The sequence below is a fragment of the Mobula hypostoma genome, chromosome 3 (assembly GCF_963921235.1).
Source record: "Mobula hypostoma chromosome 3, sMobHyp1.1, whole genome shotgun sequence".
Lineage (NCBI taxonomy): Eukaryota > Metazoa > Chordata > Chondrichthyes > Myliobatiformes > Myliobatidae > Mobula > Mobula hypostoma.
In genome coordinates, this window is record NC_086099.1 from 61,879,196 (window position 1) to 61,899,903 (window position 20,708).

Here is a 20,708-nt window from a genome sequence, read left to right on the forward strand (position 1 = left end):
AGTATGCTACCATTAGCACTTTTGCAAATTACTTCAAAGTGGAAAAAAAAACTCTCCAACTCGCATGAATACACTAAAAAAAAACCTTGCATCTTATGCTTGGTCACACCAAGTCTAACAAAGATTTTTTTGTAAAATACAATGCTAGGACTTCATCAGTCAAATTCGTCAAGCTGGCTGCAAGTCAAACTATTATAATCAAATTAAAATTGAAAAGAGTTTGATATTACAGTCCCATTTGACTGGTCTAATCTCAGCACTCTCCATTTACTGATATGCTACTGGTGACGAGTCATTAATGTACTTAATTGTTCAGTCATCATTTTTATTGACCAAAATTTTCCTGAGAAATACTTGTGGTTCAATATAATTGCCAGTATCACACTATTCAATTCAAATCCAGCAGCACTTAGTGATTCTCCAAGTGTGCTCTGTTGCTGGGAAGCATAAAATTCTTGCACTCTCAACAGTTCCGTGGAACCACTGGCATCTGCTATTGAACCTGCACTAGGTTAGACTACAAACACTTCAATGAATTCATTCATTTCAAAGGAGAGGCAAGCCTCAATTATAATTGATTCAATTTAAAAATACCAGGAAATAAAACAACTAAACTTCAATGTAAAAAGTAACTTCACTCACTGGGATTCCAGTTGCATTGCTTCCTTTTAAAAGTTGCCTGTTTCTGTTTCCCTCATTCCCCATAGAGTTCAATGAAAAATTTATTCAACTATGTTTACAACTTGTGCTGGATTATTAACAGCTTGTCCAGCAGTAGAAGTCCATGTTTGCCAGGTTAAGAGAGTTGCACTACTTAGTCTGAAAAGATCACATCTCTCCTCCAAAAACTTTTAAGCTTTGAAAACTCAGTAATAGACACAAGTGCTGTAATGCATTTATACCATGCCCAACACCCAAAGCAATTTCAAGCGATAGAGAACTTGTCTTTTCAAGATACAAGGAGGATTTGGTACTGTAATGTCTTAGGGTTTCTAATATACATGAATGTGACAAATTGAAAACACCCACTTTTCAATTTAATCAACATTTAATGACACTAATATGAATACAGATGTGAGCTAACAAAAATAAAAAGCTGGCATAACATACAAAATCAATGCACCCAACAAGTTATTTTCACTATTCCAATGAGGACTTTAAAATTACAAAACCTTAAAGAATGGGAGCACCACTTATTTGAACAACTGTTCTTTTGTATCAAGACATATTTTACATTGATATTGACTAAGTGTAGTACATTGAATTTGATATTTTAAATCTATTTGTAATATTTTTCAAAGAAATTGGACCAAAGGTACAGCTACATACAGTGACTGGACAAAATACAAAATGAAGTTTGATGAAAGGTCCTTTATGTGAAAAAAATGCATCATCCTCAATTTTGTGCACTCAGGCAAAGGAGAAGAAAATGTAATAGTTTAGTCACCACAAAAATTACCTAAAATATCAACTTCTTCATTGTATAAGGCAGTCTTTATGATCCATACAAAGACTCACTTGGGCTTTCCAGTGATGGGAAGTAAATTAAAATGGGTGATATTCTATAAATTTTAGTAATTATCAAAATTCATGGGTTGGGGGAGGGGAAAAGGAGGGATGGGCAAGGGAAAGAAAGGCTTTAAGTATTTCAATATTAAACATCAGCTGCTTGAAAGTGCATATCCATGTAACAATCTTTGAATTAGATGATACATTCCTTGTTGATCAGAGAAATCTTTTGACTTAGTGAAAATTAAACAACCTTTGTTTCATATTATGAATGCTTGAAACTTCATTTTCCATTTGATGCTTTTGAAAAAGGATGACAGTAAAGTTACTGTTACTGGTCAGTGAAACAAGGACACTGTCACTCGAAAAATATTTTAACTCAGGAATTCAGGCATTTTCACACACCGTTTATTGAATTAAATGCTCCTATAAAGTGCAATACAGATTTTTACTGCATCTAGATGGATAAATATCTAATATTCTTAACTGATCAAAGAGAGAGCGAGAGAGATGTGAATGCCAAATATGTAACGCTTCTCTTGAACACAAGTTAGAGATTTCCAAGCCAGTAATATCCAAAAAAAATCAGCTACACCACAGCTTTCAAAACAAGTGTCCGAGAGGTGACTTCTACACTGGGATTGCAATATTTGATCCAATTTCAAAATGAGAAATATGGTACTTCAACATGAATCAAAGCGTAAACTTAGCTGCAGCTATAGAAATAGCCAAAGAATTGTGCATTTTAGTGGTGTACTAGCCAACAGTTTGTTTTTTTGTTAAGATTATTCTATTTGTAGGTAATTCCAGATGAAAAATTGAGAACTATACAAAATAAGCATTTAAGATAGTTTATATTAAACCTGACACTTCCAAACCTTTGGCCATTCCCAATGGCAGATGGTATTGTATTTTTCTCATTTATTCTTCAATACACTACACTGTTTAATGCTGATATACATTATTTAAAATGCATCTGTAACTTAATGAGAAGGTCAACTTCCAAGACAACTGAGTAGATTGTGTATTACCAGAAGACTGAAAACTAAGCAAGTATAGTTAATCATCAACTATATTGTAAAGGTGAATCAAGCAAAATGTATCTTTATAACAGATCCAGTCCAAAAAGGTGGGGGATGGGAGAAGATAAGGGATGGGTAAGAGAAAGAGAAAGGCTTTAAAGATGCTTCAATGTTAAACTGCTTAAAAGCACCACTAAATGTGACAATAGTTTAACCAGAGGATGCATTCCTTGTCGATCACAGCAATATTTTAACCTCAAAGTAGAAACTAAACAGCCTTTGTTTTATGTTATAAATTCATGGAACTTAATTTTCCATTTTGTTTTTGGAGAAATGTGATGACAGTACATAAGCACTTCAAAAAGGTCATTATTAAAGACTGTTTTAATATACTCATTGTCTAAACAAACTGAAATAAAATTAATTTGAAGACAATACAATTAAAGTTATCATAACTAAGGGAAGTAGTGGGATAAGCTCCCTCTACCTATCAAATGCTCCCAATGGTATGCCTCTCAAATTATCTCTGACAACCAAGTCCAATCTCGACATTCACATGAAGCTTAACTACTGAGCACAGCGGAACCATTTCAACTGACAGCAGGAGCGAAGGCAGGTTACTGGCACCTCAAATCCAGTCACTTTCCTTACACAGGGCTTGCCAGCCGTGTTTAGCAGCTCATACAGCAAAAGGAAAAGTCTTGATTTCAAACCTCCACTGCCTTGTGGCTATACCCACTCTTGGGGAAAGCGTCAGGAATAAACTACCAAGGAAAAATCTGGAGCTGGAGTCCCTAAGGCAGTCCAATGCTGAATGGCAACTCCTGTGATGTCATTGGTGCCAAACTGTATTGGTCTCTGCCATTCATTCGGAATCATCAGCTGCACAGAGAGTGGGAGCCTGCTGCATTGACAATAGTTTGTCTCCATATCGTACTGCCCTGGCTTGCATGTCACATAGACAACCAGAAAGCAACATTCATGGCTGGCCTTGGCCAAAGGAGGGTCTCAAGCAATTAATTTGTTGGTGAACTTGACTGAAGTAATTAAATTGGTATACGATACCAATAATCTAAATTGTTGCATTTCTGTAGAATGCTATTCACAGTTGACATGAGCAAGTTTATTTGGAAAAAGACTAATTTTTACACATGTATTTTCCCCGAATAGCGTAATCAATGCTGGACAAAGTTAAAAGATGCTTTACGATTTATAATTAAATTACAATCAATAATGTAGCATCAGTGCCCCATATCACAGATAAAAATTCACCAGTTTTCAAATGCACGTGAATCTGAGAGAAAAATATACAAAGCATAAGTCAATTGTTATAGGAAAAGATGCAGTACAAGGTCTCTATATTTTATTGACTTTTCTGCATATGGCTAGAAGGGCAATAAACATCTTTGGTAGGAGTTGTCTAAGGCAACAGAAAAAAAAGCAAACTAAAACAAAAATCACCTGTTTTAGATGCACAAATTGTCGACATGATCAAAAAGCAGCTTTAATGGCACCATCATGGTCCAGTTTACATTAATCTTAATCAAATGTTTAATTCAAAGCTGAATTAGATTATTGCAGCTGGCCTGCAACACTGCATTAAAGAACAGAAAGACCGAGTCAGTACTTTCCTCTTCATTGAACAGCAGAAAGGGGGAAAAAATTAATCAATTCACATGATTCTGATGTGAACACATAACAGAATACTAGTTGGTCTATACATCTGACACTCACACATTCTAATAACTTTAAATCGTGCAAACCTCTTAATACTATCAAGCTTCTGTGCCCAATTTAATGTTTGCAGCTGTTATACAAAATATAGAACATGAAAGAACAGCAGCCCAGCCTATTAGCCAGGGTAGACAAGGCAAGAATTAGGGCTTAATCAACCCATTATGATGCACTATTTCAACAGATTACAGCTTGGTGCAGTGAATCAAAATTTTGCTATACCACAATCCAACAATTTATACTCTAAAAATAATCTAATCTTGAGATTCATCAATTAAGCTATACAAAACAGTTCTAAATGCATACATATATTGGTTTAGTTAACAAGTCTTCAACAAATATTTATCTAAGACTTTTAACCATTTAATACAATTTTCATCAGGATTTATTATCTTTCCTCAAAAAGATTTCTGCGCAAAACAGCTTACAACACAACTCACAAGTTCAACAGCAAGCTATCAGTGTGGTTTGCTGTACCACTGATGTAGTCCCATTACAAAAAGAAAGCAAAAACAAAAGGCTCAGAAGAAAGTTTGATACCAGATTTAAGTGCTTGTAGATATTTAATGCTTACAGCAAGTCAGATATTTTTGGGGGAGGGCATAAAACAAAAACATTCTTCAAATCTGTTTTCCTAGGTCTTTTATGGCTAATTTTGAATATAGATGTTGTTCCTGAAGTTAAAGTGCTAGGACATCTGTCTGTCTTTAAACCATTCCACAAATTCATCCAGCAAGACTGGCCCTGAAACGAAGAAAAATGAGAATTTGATATTGCAATCAGAACATGATAATTAAAACACCATCAGAGGGTACCAAACTCAGAGTACAGCTGCTTCAAAGCAAGGTGGCGTCTTCACAAAAGCTTTTTAAGGCGTTAAAAAAAGACTACAGTAATCATCGGCATGATTCACATTTGGAAATAGGAAAACTATAACTCAAAATTTGCTATCAGACAGATACAGATGAGCAACCAAAGGAAAAACATTGGCTGGGCACCCAAGCCAGAGGGCGAGAGTAAAATAGGAAAAACAAGCACACATATTGGGGACATAACTAATTTTAAGATCCTATTAAGAGGGAGTTTTCTATTGGAACATTAGTTTTTTTTCTGATCTGATATGACTCTGGAATTTATTTTATTATTTGAAACAGTTTAAGATATGAAGAATCACAAAATATTACATAGATACTATTTATTTCTTCTGGTTTGGAATGCAGATTATCCGATCCCACTTGCACATTTTTACTTGATTAGTAAATTGTATGGAATTAGAATTTATTTAATCAGTAACAAAAGCAATACACAAACTGGACAAAAACCTTAATTGAGGAAATTGACAACTTACTTTAAATGAAAGCAGATGTAAAATAGTTTTGGACAAGGTAGAAAATGGGTCAAGTATTTAAAACTTTAGGATAAGCTACACCCATTTAATGCACACCAGGTGGTTAAAACAAATTTGTTACTGATGTTTTAGTCAATTTTAACCTGCTTGACTAGAAGGCTAAGGCACCCATCTGAAGTTGACTAAATATGCTGATTAGGGTGCAATGACATCATCCGATCCCAACTCAACTCCATCTGATCAGAGTAGAGAGCCAATGAAGCTTTCCAAACTGGTAACGACAGGCAAGGCTAGAATCAACAGCACTTTCACATTGTTTTACTTCGCACTCATCTCAAGGACATAACTCACAGTGGCTCACCACCTGTAAGGTTTTGGACTTTTGCTCTTCTAGGGTCTTCCAAACAACCATAGTTTTGTTCGGCCATGGATAGATGGGAAATTGTTCTGCCTGCTTTTAAAAACAATTCCCTTCTACTTGGATGAAAATAAATATAATGAATGAGTGTGGGGACAAAGCTTTTCACTATACCTCATTCCACTACATATGATTTTTCTTCAATTTAATAACCAAAACTTCAAACCACTAATTTGAAGTGAAACACCATCTATGAATGGCATTAGATAAATTAGATACCCTAGTGTTTTCTTCATCCTTTGACCGTGCCCCTCCATATACCGCAACAAGTAAAATTTAACTTGATTAGTTCTGCAGATGTGTTTGGCAAGTACTTGAAAATATCACAATGCAAAAGATGCAATGTCGTCTTTCTCTAAAGCTTTAGCTGCAAAGTCTAGATGTTTGAGAATTGAGATTTGTATTGGCTGTTAAATTGCCTCAACTCCCCCCCTCAAAAAAAAACAATGAGTACCCCTGTAGACACCAACAGAAACACGAGGGGATGGGATAATCATGGTATATGGAAGATACCCCTTACTTTGGAAATAAAGATTCCACACATAACACTCTACTTTGTAAATATCTTCCTAATTTAATAAGCTCACAAACAATATACAGCAGAGGAGCATGAAGCCACTTGACTACAGTTGTAAAATAATTGCAAAGACAAATGTACTAATAATAGATACAGACGCAAATCTAGATAGTAACAAACATATAAGCGTGAAAGTATTGACGTCATGGACTCAAAAACCAACTGAAGCCTGTTTAAGTTGTTTATGAACAGATTTAGAATAACTCATTTTACCATAAAATGTTTTCCCCTCTGAAATGAGGATAGTTCTGTAATAATTTAGATGTCAGATGACATAGACGTGCTTGGAATCTTATCTCCCAGAAAACCTGATTTTGTGAAACTCAGTTGAGGCAAACTTTCATATATGTAAACATTTATGTAGTGAAGGTGGAAATTGACAGAGGGTGACAGTGACTATTTCCAGGTCAAAATGAAAAGATAAGAGATGGCATTACAGTTATGAAGTCCAAGTCATAGATCCATTAAATGTCAGGACAACTTAGTCCTAAAAAGCAGACAAGGCTCAACCAAGAACAATTTTCAAAGAGGTTGCAAAGCATGATTAAAATAATACATGGATTATTAACTTTAATCAAACAGCTTTAAACAAATCCTTTGACAAAGAGTCTACATTTATTTACCATTCAAACTGAGAAAATATTTGACATTAGAATTTCTATGTTAAGCATAGAACTATGATTTGAAGTCCATTAAAATTCATATTAACTTACTATTCTGAGTCTTCTGCTTATAATTTCCACCAGTGATAAAAGCATGTCAAATGTGTCAGGCACAGGAGAGCCTATTCAATTACCTCCTAAGAATTTATATGTAGATGCTTATCTTCAGAGGTTTTTCCCAGTCAGCTTAAGTACAGAACATCTCAAGTACATTTCCCACTTATAATTGGGTTTTGCTTTTAAACAATACAGTATTTGTTCAAGCCAACTATACCTTTCGATTTGGGCAATAACTGCCCAACACTATTGCATCACAAAAGTGTAGAGGAACACAAAAGTCTACAATTTTGACCAATACAGAACACTGTCACATTACTATTTAATTAATTGGAAACTTTGCCAGAAATAATCCACATCTTGTCAGGTTTGCCCACCTGGATTATCCTACCTTGAATTAAGACAAGATCTTGCTCTGGAATGCAAGTAACATTAAAAACTTGTATGCCCCAAATTAGTTTTAAGGTATACAATCTGTTAGGGATTCATGAGTTATGGAATTATGTGAATATAGCAGATATTAATTCAAATGAGAATCAGTCTTCAGTTCTCATATAAATTGCAAGAAATATTCACTTTGAAGTGAAAAGGTCAGCTTTGTAAACAACGTTTGTAAAGTGATGAGACCATGATGTGTTCTCGTATACAGCAGCCAAGACAAGGAGTTATGTTAATTGGATTACACCACACCAAGGAACATTGGCTAAGTTATTCTGCACCACCGTAACCAAGATCAAGGAAGCTTACAGATCAACGCAAACTCGAGGAATTCTGCAGATGCTGGAAATTCAAGCAACACACATCAAAGTTGCTGGTGATCGCAGCAGGCCAGGCAGCATCTCTAGGAAGAGGTACAGTCAACATTTTTACAGATCAGATAGATTTTGTCATCTAGCACATCAAACATGGTCACAGGCAGACGTGCTCTATCAATAGTTGGGGTCTGCCTTCACAACATTAATTTTGGTTGTTTGGGATCTTTATTCTCCAAAGCTTTTAGACCATCCTTGTGAATTAGTTCATTCCAGCAAAGGTGTTTGAACATTCAGAGGTGTCTCCAATTGTAGGTATGTAACTCAGCGGACGCACTCTCAGACTCAACATATAGAAGTAAACTACATCATTGTCGCTACTGAAACTGCACTGAATCACTTGCTATTACTTTTGATCTTGAGAGGATAAAAAATTGATGTACTTTGAGTTTGGGTGGGTGACTTCCAAGCAGGTTTCTCGGAGAATGCCTGCTTGTTGTGATGAATAAAGACCTTTACTATCACCAGCTTCAGCGTCTCTCCAGTGACTCAGTTCACCATCATAACATGGCCCATGCTAACAGTTAACTTTTTAATGCTCATGGAAAAATGCTGTAGAGATGTTCTAAAGATCTCTTCAGCCTCAGGAAATATTGTAAAGAGCTCACGTCATTCTACACGTGTGCGGTACAGAGCATCCTAACATGCTGCATCACTGAATAGAACGGCAACTGCACTGTGGCAGACAGGAATGCTCTTCAATGGGTAGTCAAAACTGTCCAATGCATCACTGGCACCAGCCTACTGCACTCTCCGCGCCTCCTGTGAGACAGTAATAGTACTAACAAATTCTCAGTGTCGTCCCAATCAATTCGATAATGAATAGTTAACACATTTTCAAGTTTTGTTTTCCTGTGTTTATCTTGATCGATGTATACTGAGTTAAGTAGTCAGCTTACTAATATAATGCATTTCTGATTTACTAGTTAGCCCAAAGAAAGAAATCACAAATTAATTCTGTACATCTTCCAGCATCAGGTCTCTTTTTCAGCAGCCAGTTGGAGCTCACTACCTCAGTCATAGATGTTAAAAAGGTCATCAGAGAAGGGGAAAAGTGGAAAGAGTTCCTCTTAGCATACTTACAAGCCCCATCTTCATCATAGTTGCCAAGATCAAGGTTAATTGTTCTGCTAAATTCGAGCACATTGCACCACTGGTCCTTGTTGATCACTTTATACTTAGATTGCTGCAAAGAACAATTTTTAAAAATAGCATGAATCATTTTATTCAGGTCTACATACAACACTTCTAAATATACTTCCTTTATATTATTCTCACTGCAATCTGCAGCATGTAATTTCCCTTTAGGCAATGTTCTTCTAAATCAACTTAATGATCTACAGATTTCCTGATCTTCTGAAGGACTCAGTGGACCATGCAGGTATGGCACCTTTAAGCAGATGAACATTCATCACCATGGTTGGAAGCAAAGTGAGGCGGGGGGCTGGGGAGGGAGAGGACATTTGGCTCGAAGCCAAGCTGAAACAGAGATATGAGGCCCACTCTACCCAGCATCTTATTAGCAAATGTGCAGTTGCTGGAGAACAAAATTGAAGACCTGGAGGCAAGATTGCTGTATCGGAGGGAAATGAATGATTACTGTGTCCTTTGAGCGAGACGTGGCTTTCTGCCAGCACACTAGATACAGTAATCAGACCCAAAGGCTTCTTGATTTACAGAATGAACAGAAGTGCTAATTCAGAAAAGGCAAAACGTGGAGGTGTGTGTTTCATGATAAAACTCTCAGTGGTGCTCCAATATGATGGTTTCGTCAAACTCTTGTTCCCCTGACCTTGAACATCTAACAGTCAAATGCTGTCTGTTCCATTTACCTAGGGAGTACTCCTCCATAATACTAATTGCTATTCACATTCCACCAGCAACCAACCCTGCCCAATTACTATCGGCTTAAAACCTGCAGCACCAGAGATCCCAATACACAAGACCATTACCAATCCATGTCAGAACCGCATTTCAGTAAATCTGATCACTTGACTGTCCTTCTACCTGCATGCAGACATATGCTAAAGCGCCAAGCTTCAGAAATTAGGACAACAAAGAGGTGATCGCAGGTGGCAGAGGAGTATCTATGGGATTGTTTCAAATTGGTAGGCTGGGTCGTGTTCAGGGACTCATCTGTGGATTTGAATGAATACACCATGATTGTCACGGACTTTATTAAAACAATTGTAGACGAGTGTGTCCCCACAAAATCATTCAGAGTCTTCCACAGCCAGAAGCCCTCGATGAACTATGAGATCCAAAACATGCTGAGGACCAGATCAGAGGCATTCAAGTCCGGTGACCAAGAAAGTTACAAGTGGTCCAGGTATAATCTCCAGAAAGCCATCTCAAGGGCGAAGTGGCAATTCTGGACTAAACTTGAATCAACGAATAACACTTGACAGTTATGGCAGGGCTTAAATACCATCACCTCGTTATAAAGTTAAATCAAGTGACATAGGTAACAACAGGGCTTGCTTCCATACGAGCTCAATGTGCTCGCAGCTTGTTTTGAGCATCAAAACATGAAGAAACCATCATGAACGTCCACAGCCCCAATGATTTGGTGATTTAAGTCTGTGGCCGACGTGCAAGCAGCCTTTAGGAGGGTGAACCTCTAAGCAGCATCTGGCCGAGACGGGGTATCTGGCTGAATTAAGAACCTGTGCTGATCAACTAGCTAGTATTCACCGAGTTCGTAAACCTCTTGCTTCAGCAGCGTTAGGTAACCACCTACTTCAAGCAGGCTTCAATAATACCAATGCCAAAGAAGAACACAGTAACCTGCCTCAATGTCTATTGTCCAATAGCAATTACATCCACAGTGATGAAGTGCTTTGAGAAGGTGGTGATGAAACATATCAACTCTTGCTTAAGAAAGGGCTTGGAACTGCTCCAGTCTGCCTACTGGAGCAACAGGTCCACTGCAGATGCCATGTCATCATTGGTTCTTCACACAACCCTGCAACATCTGGACTATAAAGATGCATACCTCAGGTGCACTTTATCAACTAAGGCTTAGCATTCAATGCCATCATCCCCTCAAAACTAATCAAAAAGTTTCAAGACCTTAGCCTCAATACTTCCTTTTGCAACCTGTTCCCCAATTTCCTCCTTGCAGACCCTAGTCAGCTCGGATTGGCAACATCTCCTGCACGATCTTCATTAGCAGACGTGCACCACAAGGCTGTGTGTTTAGGTCACAGCTCTACTCACTTTACATTTACGACTGTGCACCAATGCTATACTTAATTTTGCTAATGGCACCACTGTCATAGGCCGAATGAGCATATAGGAGGGAGAATGAAAATCTGGCTGAGTGGTGCCAAACTACAACCTCATACACAATGTCAGCAAGACCAAGGAGCTAATTATTGACTTCAGGAGGAGGAGACTGGAGATCCACAAGCCAGTACCCAGAGGATCAGAGGTGGAGAGGCTCAGCAACCTTAAATTCCTCAAGGTTATTACTTCAGAGGATCTGTCCTGAGCCCCGCATGAAGGTACAACTACGAAAAAGCCGGGTAGTGTCTCTACTTCCTGAGGAGTTTGGAAAGGTTCGGCATGACATCCAAAATTTTGACATACTTCTATAGAATTGTAATGAAGAGTATATTCACAGCCTAGTATACAAATACTAATGCCCTTGAATGAAAAACCCTACAAAAATTAGTGGATATGGCATAGTCCATCCCCATCACAAAGAAAGCTCTGGCAACACACACAAAATGCTGGGGAAACTCAGCAGGCCAGGTAGCATCTATGGAAAAGAGTAAACAGTTGATGTTTCGGGCTGAGACCCTTCATCAGGAGTCCTAATGAAGGGTCTCAGCCTAAAACATTGACTGTTTACTCTTTTCTATAGATGCTGCATGGCCTGCTGAGTTCTCCAGCATTTTGTGTGTGTTGCTTGGATTTCCAGCACCTGTTGATTTACTCCTGTAGATAAAGCCCTCCCCACCATTAAGCACATCTACATGAAGCAATGTTTCAGGAAAGCAACATCCATCATCATGGACCTCTACCATCCAGAACATGCTCTCTTCTTGCTGCTGCCATCAGGAAGGTGGTACAGGAGCCTCAGGACGCACATCTCCAGGTTCAGGAATAATTATTACCCCACAATCATCAGGCTCTTGAACCAAAAGGGAATAACTTCACGCAACTGCACTTGCCCCTTCATTGAAATGTTCCCACAATCTATGGACTCATTTCCAAGTACTCTTCATCTCATGTTCTTAATATTTATTGCATAATTATTATTATTCTTTTTCTTTTTGTACTTGCCCAATTTGTGGCCTTTAGCACACTGGTTGAAGTTGATGCCGTTTTTCATTTTATTATGGTTATTATTCCATTATGGCTTTATTGAGTATACCCACAGGAAAATGAATCACATGGTTGTATATGGTGACATATGTACCTTGATAATAAATTTACTTTAAACTTTGAATCTTTATGATGTAGAAGACCATCAATTTTGCTTTTTGAAATAAAACTAAAGCTATGTTTTGCTCGATCCCTTTCATTTACCACAGTACATCAAATATAACGTGATGCAGCAGAAATGTAAATTAGTGATGTTCAGATGTTACTAAAATCCTAATACAGGATAAAATTAGAGATTAAACCATGAGTTCTAGACTCGATAAACCAGATGTTTTATTTGGTGCAGTTCACAAGAATTTATCTGGAATTTGTTGATATTGTACTAGCAAAGATACATGGCAATGATTTGTGTATTTTAATATACAGTTGAAGTCAGAAGCTTACATACACCTTAGCCAAATACACTTAAACTCAGTTTTTCACAATTCCTAACATTTAATCCTAGAAAACATTCCCTGTCTTAGGTTAGTTAGGATCACTACTTTATTTTAAGAATGTGAAATATCAGAATAATAGTAGAGAGGACGATTTACTTCAGCTTTTATTTCTTTCCTCTTTTTCCTAGTGGGTCAGAAGTTTACATGCACTTTGTTAGTATTTGGTAGCATTGCCTTTAAATTGTTTAACTTGGGTCAAGCGTTTTGGGTAGCCTTCCACAAGATTCTCACAGCAAGTTGCTGGAATTTTGTTTCATTCCTCCAGACAGAACTGGTGTAACTGAGTCAGGTTTGTAGGCCTCCTTGCTCACACATGCTTTTTCAGTTCTGTCCACAAATTTTCTATCGGATTGAGGTCAGAAAATGATGTCAAGTCTGGTTCATCCTTGGGAGCAATTTCCAAACGCCTGAAGGTACCACGTTCATCTGTACAAACAATAGTACGCAAATATAAACACCATGGGACCACGCAGCCGTCATACTGCTCAGGAAGGAGATGCATTCTGTCTCCTAGAAATGAATGTACTTTGGCACAAAAAGTGCAAATCAATCCCAGAACAACAGCAAAGGACCTTGTGAAGATGCTGGAGGAAACAGGTAGACAAGTATCTACAGCCACAGTAAAATGAGTCCTATATTGACATAACTTGAAAGGCTGCTCAGCAAGGAAGAAGCCACTGCTCCAAAACTGCCATAAAAAAGCCAGAACAGGAAATCTGCAGAGCTGGAAATTCAAGCAACACACATAAAAGTTGCTGGTGAACGCAGCAGGCCAAGACCCTTCTTCTGCTGAACACCTACGCTCTGTCCGCCAGAGAAAGCACGCTTTGCTGAACACCTACGCTCTGTCCGCCAGAGAAAGCAGGATCTCCCAGTGGCCACACATTTTAATTCCACATCCCATTCCCATTCTGACATGTCTATCCACGGCCTCCTCTACTGTAAAGATGAAGCCACACTCAGGTTGGAGGAACAACACCTTATATTCCGTCTGGGTAGCCTCCAACCTGATGGCATGAACATCGACTTCTCTAACTTCCGTTAATGCCCCACCTCCCCCTCGTACCCCATCTGTTACTTATTTTTATACACACATTCTTTCTCTCACTCTCCTTTTTCTCCCTCTGTTCCTCTGAATATACCCCTTGCCCATCCTCTGGGTCCCCCCCCCTTGTCTTTCCTCCCAGACCTCCTGTCCCATGATCCTCTCGTATCCCTTTTGCCTATCAGCTGTCCAGCTCTTGGCTCCATCCCTCCCCCTCCTGTCTTCTCCTATCATTTTGGATCTCCCCCTCCCCCTCCAACTTTCAAATCCCTTACTCACTCTTCCTTCAGTTAGTCCTGACGAAGGGTCTCGGCCTGAAACGTCGACTGTACCTCTTCCTAGAGATGCTGCCTGGCCTGCTGCGTTCACCAGCAACTTTGATGTGTGTTGAATAAAAAAGCCAGACTACAGTTTGCAACTGCACATGGGGACAAAGACCTTACTTTTTGGAGAAATGTCCTCTGATCTGATGAAACAAAAATTGAACTGTTTGGCCATAATGACCATCGTTATGTTTGGAGGAAAAAGGGTGAGGCCTGCAAGCCGAAGAACACCATCCCAACCGCAAAACATGGGGGTGGCAGCATCATGTTGTGGGGGTGCTTTGCTGCAGGACGGACTGGTGCACTTCACAAAATAGATGGCATCATGAGGAAGGAAAATTATGTGGATATATTGAAGCAACATCTCAAGACATCAGCCAGGAAGTTAAAGTTTGGTCCCAAATGGGTCTTCCAAATGGACAATAACCTCAAGCATACCTCCAAAGTTGTTGCAAAATTGCTTAAGGACAACAAAGTCAAGGTATTGGAGCGGCCATCACAAAGGCCTGACCTCATTCCGATAGAAAATTTGTGGGCAGAACTGAAAAAATGTGTGCGAGCAAGGAGGCCTACAAACCTGACTCAGTTACACCAGTTCTGACTGGAGCAATGGAACAAAGTTCCAGCAACTTACTGTGAGAAGCTTGTGGAAGGCTACCCAAAACGTTAGACCCAAGTTAAATAATTTAAAGGCAATGCTAGCAAATACAAACAAAGTGTATGTAAACTTCTGACCCACTGGGAAAGTGATGAAAGAAATGAAAGCTGAAATAAATCATTCTCTCTACCATTATTCTGACATTTCACATTCTTAAAATAGTGATCCTAACTGAGCTAAGACAGGGAATGTTTTCTAGGATTAAATGTCAGGAATTGTGAAAAACTGAGTTTAAATGTATTTAGCAAAGGTGTATGTAAACTTCTGACTTCAACTGTAGTATGCCACTATTCAGTAGAAATTACTAACTCCTCACTGTACTCACATAGTTATGATGACCAGCAAAAGCTATAGGATGCAGTAAATACACTTGACATCTATTTGTTTGTTTTCAAAATACAATCAACTGCCACTCAGTTTCAAAAGTCATCAAGAAAACACTCAAAAAGCTCAATGTTCTTTCACAACTTAAGTTTTTTGTGCATCTTGGGTAAAATAGTAAAGTTCTTACAGCACTGTTTATAAGATTAACACCATTAAGTTCACTTGCCCAACAAGTGTCCAAGTGATAAATGCAATTATCCATATCTGAAATTCCAATTATGATTGATGGCCAATACATAGGTATCTTTTTTTTTAAATGAACAGACCAAAGCACAAGACATCCAAACTACGAAAACAACAAGCTGCAACTTAGTAAGGAAGCAGCAGAAATTTGGTCCAATATCTAACCAAAGAGTAGTGCCTGGCTTAAAAGCGTCAAAACAATGAGACCGGTCTCTCAGAAATAAGAGATGCTGCAGATGCTGGAAATCTTCAGCAACACATAAAATACTGAAGGAACTCAGTAGGTCAGGCAGCATCTATGGAACCCTGGAATTTCTGGAAGCAATTTGGAAGGCACAGGATAAATACATCCCAAAGATGAAGTAGTATTCTGAAGGGATGATGAGGCAACCATGGCTGACAGAGGTCAAAAACAGTATAAAAGCAAAAGAGAAAAATAAAATAAAAGCAAAATATAACAAAAAATGGTGACAAGTTAGAGGATTGGGAAACTTTCAAAAACCCAACAGAAGGCAACTAAAAAACCATAAGGAAAGGAAAGATGAAATATGAAGGTAAGCTAGCCAATGACATAAAAGGAAACACCAAAAGTTTTTTTTTCAGATACATAAAAACAGGCACGAGTGAATACAAGACCACTGAAAAATGATGCTGGAGAGATAGTAATAAAGGACAAAGAAATGATGAATGAACCTCATAAGTATCCTGTGTTAGTCACTACTGTGGAAGACCGGGGTAGATTAAGTCCAGATGGACTACACCTCAGGGTTCTGAAAGTGGTAAGTGAAGAGATTGTGGAGGCATTAGTAATGATCTTTAAAGAATCACTAGATTTTGGAATGTTTGCAAAGGACTGGAAAATTGCAAACGTCACTCCACTCCTTGAGGAAAAGTTCCAGAAGAAAGGAAACTTACAAGTCAATAAGTGGGACTTCAGTGGTTAAGATGTTGGTATCAATTATTAAGGTGAGATTTTGGACTTCTTGGAAGGACATGATAAAGTAGGTCAAAGTCAGCATAGTTTCCTCAAGGGAGAAATCTTGCTTGACAAATCTGTTGGAATTCTTTGAGGAAATAACAGGCAGGATAGACAAGGGAGAGTCAGTGGATGTTGCACACTTGGGATTTTCAGAAGCCCTTTGACAAGGTGCTGCACATGAGGGTGCATAACAAGTTAAGAACCCATGGTATTTCAGGAAAAATACTAACATGGATAGAAGATTGACTGAATGGCAGGAGGCAAAGAGTGGAAATAAAGGGCGTCTATTCTGGTTGGCTGCCAGTGACTAGTGGTGTTCAGAAGGGATTGGTATTGGGATCACTTTTTTTTTCACATTATACGTCAATGGTTTGGATTATGGAATTGATGGCTTTGTGACCAAGTTTGCAGACGATATAAAGATAGATGGAGGAGCAGGTTGTGTTGAGGAAGCAGGGAGTTTGCAGAAGGATTTAGACAGATTGGGAGAATGGGCAAAGAATTGGCAGAAGGTATATAGTGTAGGTGAGTGTATAGTTATGCACTTTAGTAAAAGGAATAAAGGCATAGACTATTTTCCAAATGGACAGAAAATTCAAAAATCAGAGGTACAAGGGGGCTTGGGAGTCTTTGTGCAGTATTGGGCCCCTTATCTAAGAAAAGATGTGCTGACACTGGAGAGGGTCCAGATTCGGTCCAAGAGAATGATTCTAGGAATGAAAGGTTTATTGTCTGAGGACTGTTTGACTCCTGACCTGTACTCACTAAAGTTTAGAAGAATGAGGTGATCTCAATGAAACCAATTGAGCATTGAAAGGCCAAGATAGAGTGCATGTGGAGACGATGCTGTTAGTGCAATTTTTGAGTTTAGTACATCTGGCAAATGACTTCAGCCACCAATCTTCAAATCTGAATATACAGAAGATTGCAGATTTAATTTAAAATGCAGCTCTGAACAATAGGGTCCTAAAAGCATTGAATCACAGATCAGACAATGCTGATTAAAATTAATTTAGATGTCCGTGATGTGGGTGCGAATTGGGATGTGTGAAGTTTCTGTGTAGTTTCGAAGAAAGCATTGTGGATACATTATAAATATGGAATTGTTCTTTGATGTTTAGCACATTAAATATCAGGTAGCATGGGCCAGCCAGATCTTTCCACCAAAATTGTCTCAATATGATGCTGTTGTATCTTGTTTTGTTGAATAAAGAGGCTACTTCATAGCTACCAGTACCTTCCTCTAACAACAGGAATTCTGCAGATGCTGGAAATTCAAGCAACACACATAAAAGTTGCTGGTGAACGCAGCAGGCCAGGCAGCATCTCTAGGAAGAGGTGCAGTCGACGTTTCAGGCCGAGACCCTTCGTCAGGACCAGTACCTTCCTCTAGTGGCTTAATTCAAACAACAACAGATGCTTTGTACAGTGGGGGAAATCTAGGACCAGAGGGCACAGTTTCAGAATGGAGGGACATCCATTTAGAACAGAGATGGAGGAATTTCTTTAGCCTGAGGGTATTAAATCTGTGGAATTCATTGCCACAAATGTCTGGGGAGGCCAAGACATAGAGTATATTTAAAGTGAGGGTTGAAAGGTTCTTGTTTAACCAGAGGTACGGCGAGAAGGCAGAAGAATGAAATTGAGAGAGATAATAAATCAGGCATGGTGGATTGGGCCGAATGGCATAATTCCACTCCCATGTCTTATAGAATTCAAATGGGTGCTACAGCAGCAGACAGTGCAAAGTTGCTTGATGAAACAGTCTACCAACCTGTACCAGGTCACACTGACGTAAATGTGGCTGCACTGGATGCAATAAGTGACCCCAGCAGCATCACAGGTGAAGTGCTGCATCATTTAGGACTGCTTAGGACCCTAAATGGTGAGGGAGGACGTGCAGGGGTAGCTATAGCATTTAACATGGTTGCAGGGGTAATTAATTGCCTGGAAGGAAGTCAGAGCGATCTCCGTGGTAAGGAGAAGGGGGTGTGGAGGAAAAGAACCACCTGGTGGTGGGATCCCATTAGAGATGTCAGAAGTTGCGGAGAATGATATGTTTGATACAGAGGCTCATGAGGTGGTAAACAAGGGCAACGGGAACCTTATCTCTGTTATGCCTGGTGGGAGGGGGTGGTACTGAGGGCAGACACGTGGGAAATGAGAAACCGAGATACGGGCAAGGGCAGCATTGATAGTGTTAAAGGGAAAACCCATTTTCTAGAAAAGAGGACATCTCAAATGTCCTGGAACTTAAAGTCTCATCTTGAGAACAAATATGATAGAAGCAGAAGAACAGAGAAAAGGAGTATCAAAGACAGGGTTGGAAAAGGCATTCTCAAGATTAGTGTGGGAGTCAGTGGGTTTATCAAAGATGCCAGTAGATAACCTGTCCCCAGAGATGGAGACAGATCAAGAAAGGAGAGAGGAATGTCAGAGCAAAACACACACACACACCAAGTGAATTTAAGGGCAGGGTGGAATTTGGAGGCCTTGTTGATGAAATCCCATTCATCACTCCTCCACTAACCACCTAACTCTTACACACTCCCCTACTGCTTGCCAGCTTATGCTCCGCCTCCCCCTCCCCCCATTTGTTCTGGCTTCCACCCACTTCCTTCCCATCCTGGTGAAAGGTCTCAGAAACATTGACTGTTTATTTCCCTCCATCAATGCCGTCCGATCTGCTGAACTCCTCCAGCAATTTGTGTGTAGCCTAGTCTCAGCATTGTCAACAGTTGCATATTAAAATGTATGAGTAAACAGCTTCAGAGATTGGAGAAATCATTAATCATTATTAATCAATTAATCAATTATTAACTCGTTTTTATTTACCAACAATAGTTTGCCATTTTTCTAAAAATAACATTTCTACTTGACACAGCAGTTTGAGACTCTTTATAATCATGTATATCAGTTTCAATAGTATTTAATTTCAGTTTTAAATGAAATTGTAAAAATAGAAACATTTCTAAAACAATGAAAATCTATTTAAACAAGCAGTTAATAAGACCACTATAACCAATTATTTTAATATTTATGTTTTAATACCTCAAGGAACTGATGAAAAGCTGGAAAGAGTGGCCAAGTTTTTCCTAAAAGTAGTCCCAGCATACATTTTGCAGTGCTCATCTCCAAACTACGTTGATCCTTTTCCTGTTAAGAGAAGATAAATACAAAATATAAGCAGCAGACAGAAATTGAACCTGATGGTGTCAATCAATCATCTTTAAATGCTGACTGGCAACAATCTTTCAGCATTTATTCCCAATGCAATGTTGGTGGATAAATTTAATATGCGAATGAGAATCACGTACACAACTGTTTGTCTCTAGCTTTTTTTTAAGCACCACGTAAATTAGTGCAATAAATGAGCATCAAGTTGACAGATATGTTAACTCAATGTTAATGTCACATTCATCTCAATAAAGTCTTTTTTATCCTTTATGTAAATCACCAAAATAGGTGCATCTTTCATTTTATTGTATCCTTCTAAACGGTAGATGCTATTCAATCTTGAAAAGTACAAGCAGTGCTTTTTAAGGAGGGTGAATTACAAGGGTGGGACATAGACCGTAACTGGTAAGACCACAGGTGCGTTGATGAAGAATGGGAACTTGCGGGATGCTTTCCTTCATTTGTTGTGTTTTAGAATACAGGAGTGGGAACGCCATATTGCAACATTGCTTACACCATACCTGGAGTACCTGTATGCTCTAATGGAAGGACAATATTGGATTGGAGAGTGCGCCCAGGACATTCACCGAGTTATTGCTTGGATTGGAGTTCAGTTATAATGAGGGACAGGATAAGCTGGTTTATTTTCAACAGAGCAGCGGAGGCCAAAGGGTCATCTGATGGGCTTATGCAAAATTAATGAACAGTGGATAAACGGGATAGATGATAAGAATCTTTATCCCATGGTGGGCATGTCCAAGACAGAATGGGCTTAAATATAATGTGTGAGGGGGATCCAAGGGGTGTGAGGTGGATTTTATTCAGTGTTTGTAAACTGCAATGCACCACCTAAAGAGGAGGAAGCAAATATCTAACATTTAAGAACGTACTTGAATGGTCAAGGTTATGGACCTCAGAAGTTAGTGGTACAGTTCGATGCAACAGTCAGCAAAGACATGGTACACCAAAGGGCCCATTCCTCTGGTATACA

The 20,708-nt window shown here is 38.8% G+C and overlaps 1 protein-coding gene across 2 annotated transcripts in view; it reads right to left on the minus strand.

The window, feature by feature from the left end:
- Positions 1–1,013: 1,013 nt before the first annotated feature.
- The window catches only part of dcun1d4 (DCN1, defective in cullin neddylation 1, domain containing 4 (S. cerevisiae)), a 66,103-nt gene continuing 46,408 nt past the window's right edge, over positions 1,014–20,708 (minus strand). For both annotated transcript variants that reach the window (XM_063043157.1, XM_063043156.1), the window contains 3 exons: positions 19,592–19,696; positions 9,223–9,325; positions 1,014–5,009 (listed from right to left, as the gene is read on the minus strand). In XM_063043157.1, coding sequence (XP_062899227.1) covers positions 4,954–5,009; positions 9,223–9,325; positions 19,592–19,696 — 264 coding nt within the window. In that variant the 3' untranslated portion in view covers positions 1,014–4,953. The remainder of the gene's footprint in view (positions 5,010–9,222; positions 9,326–19,591; positions 19,697–20,708) is intronic.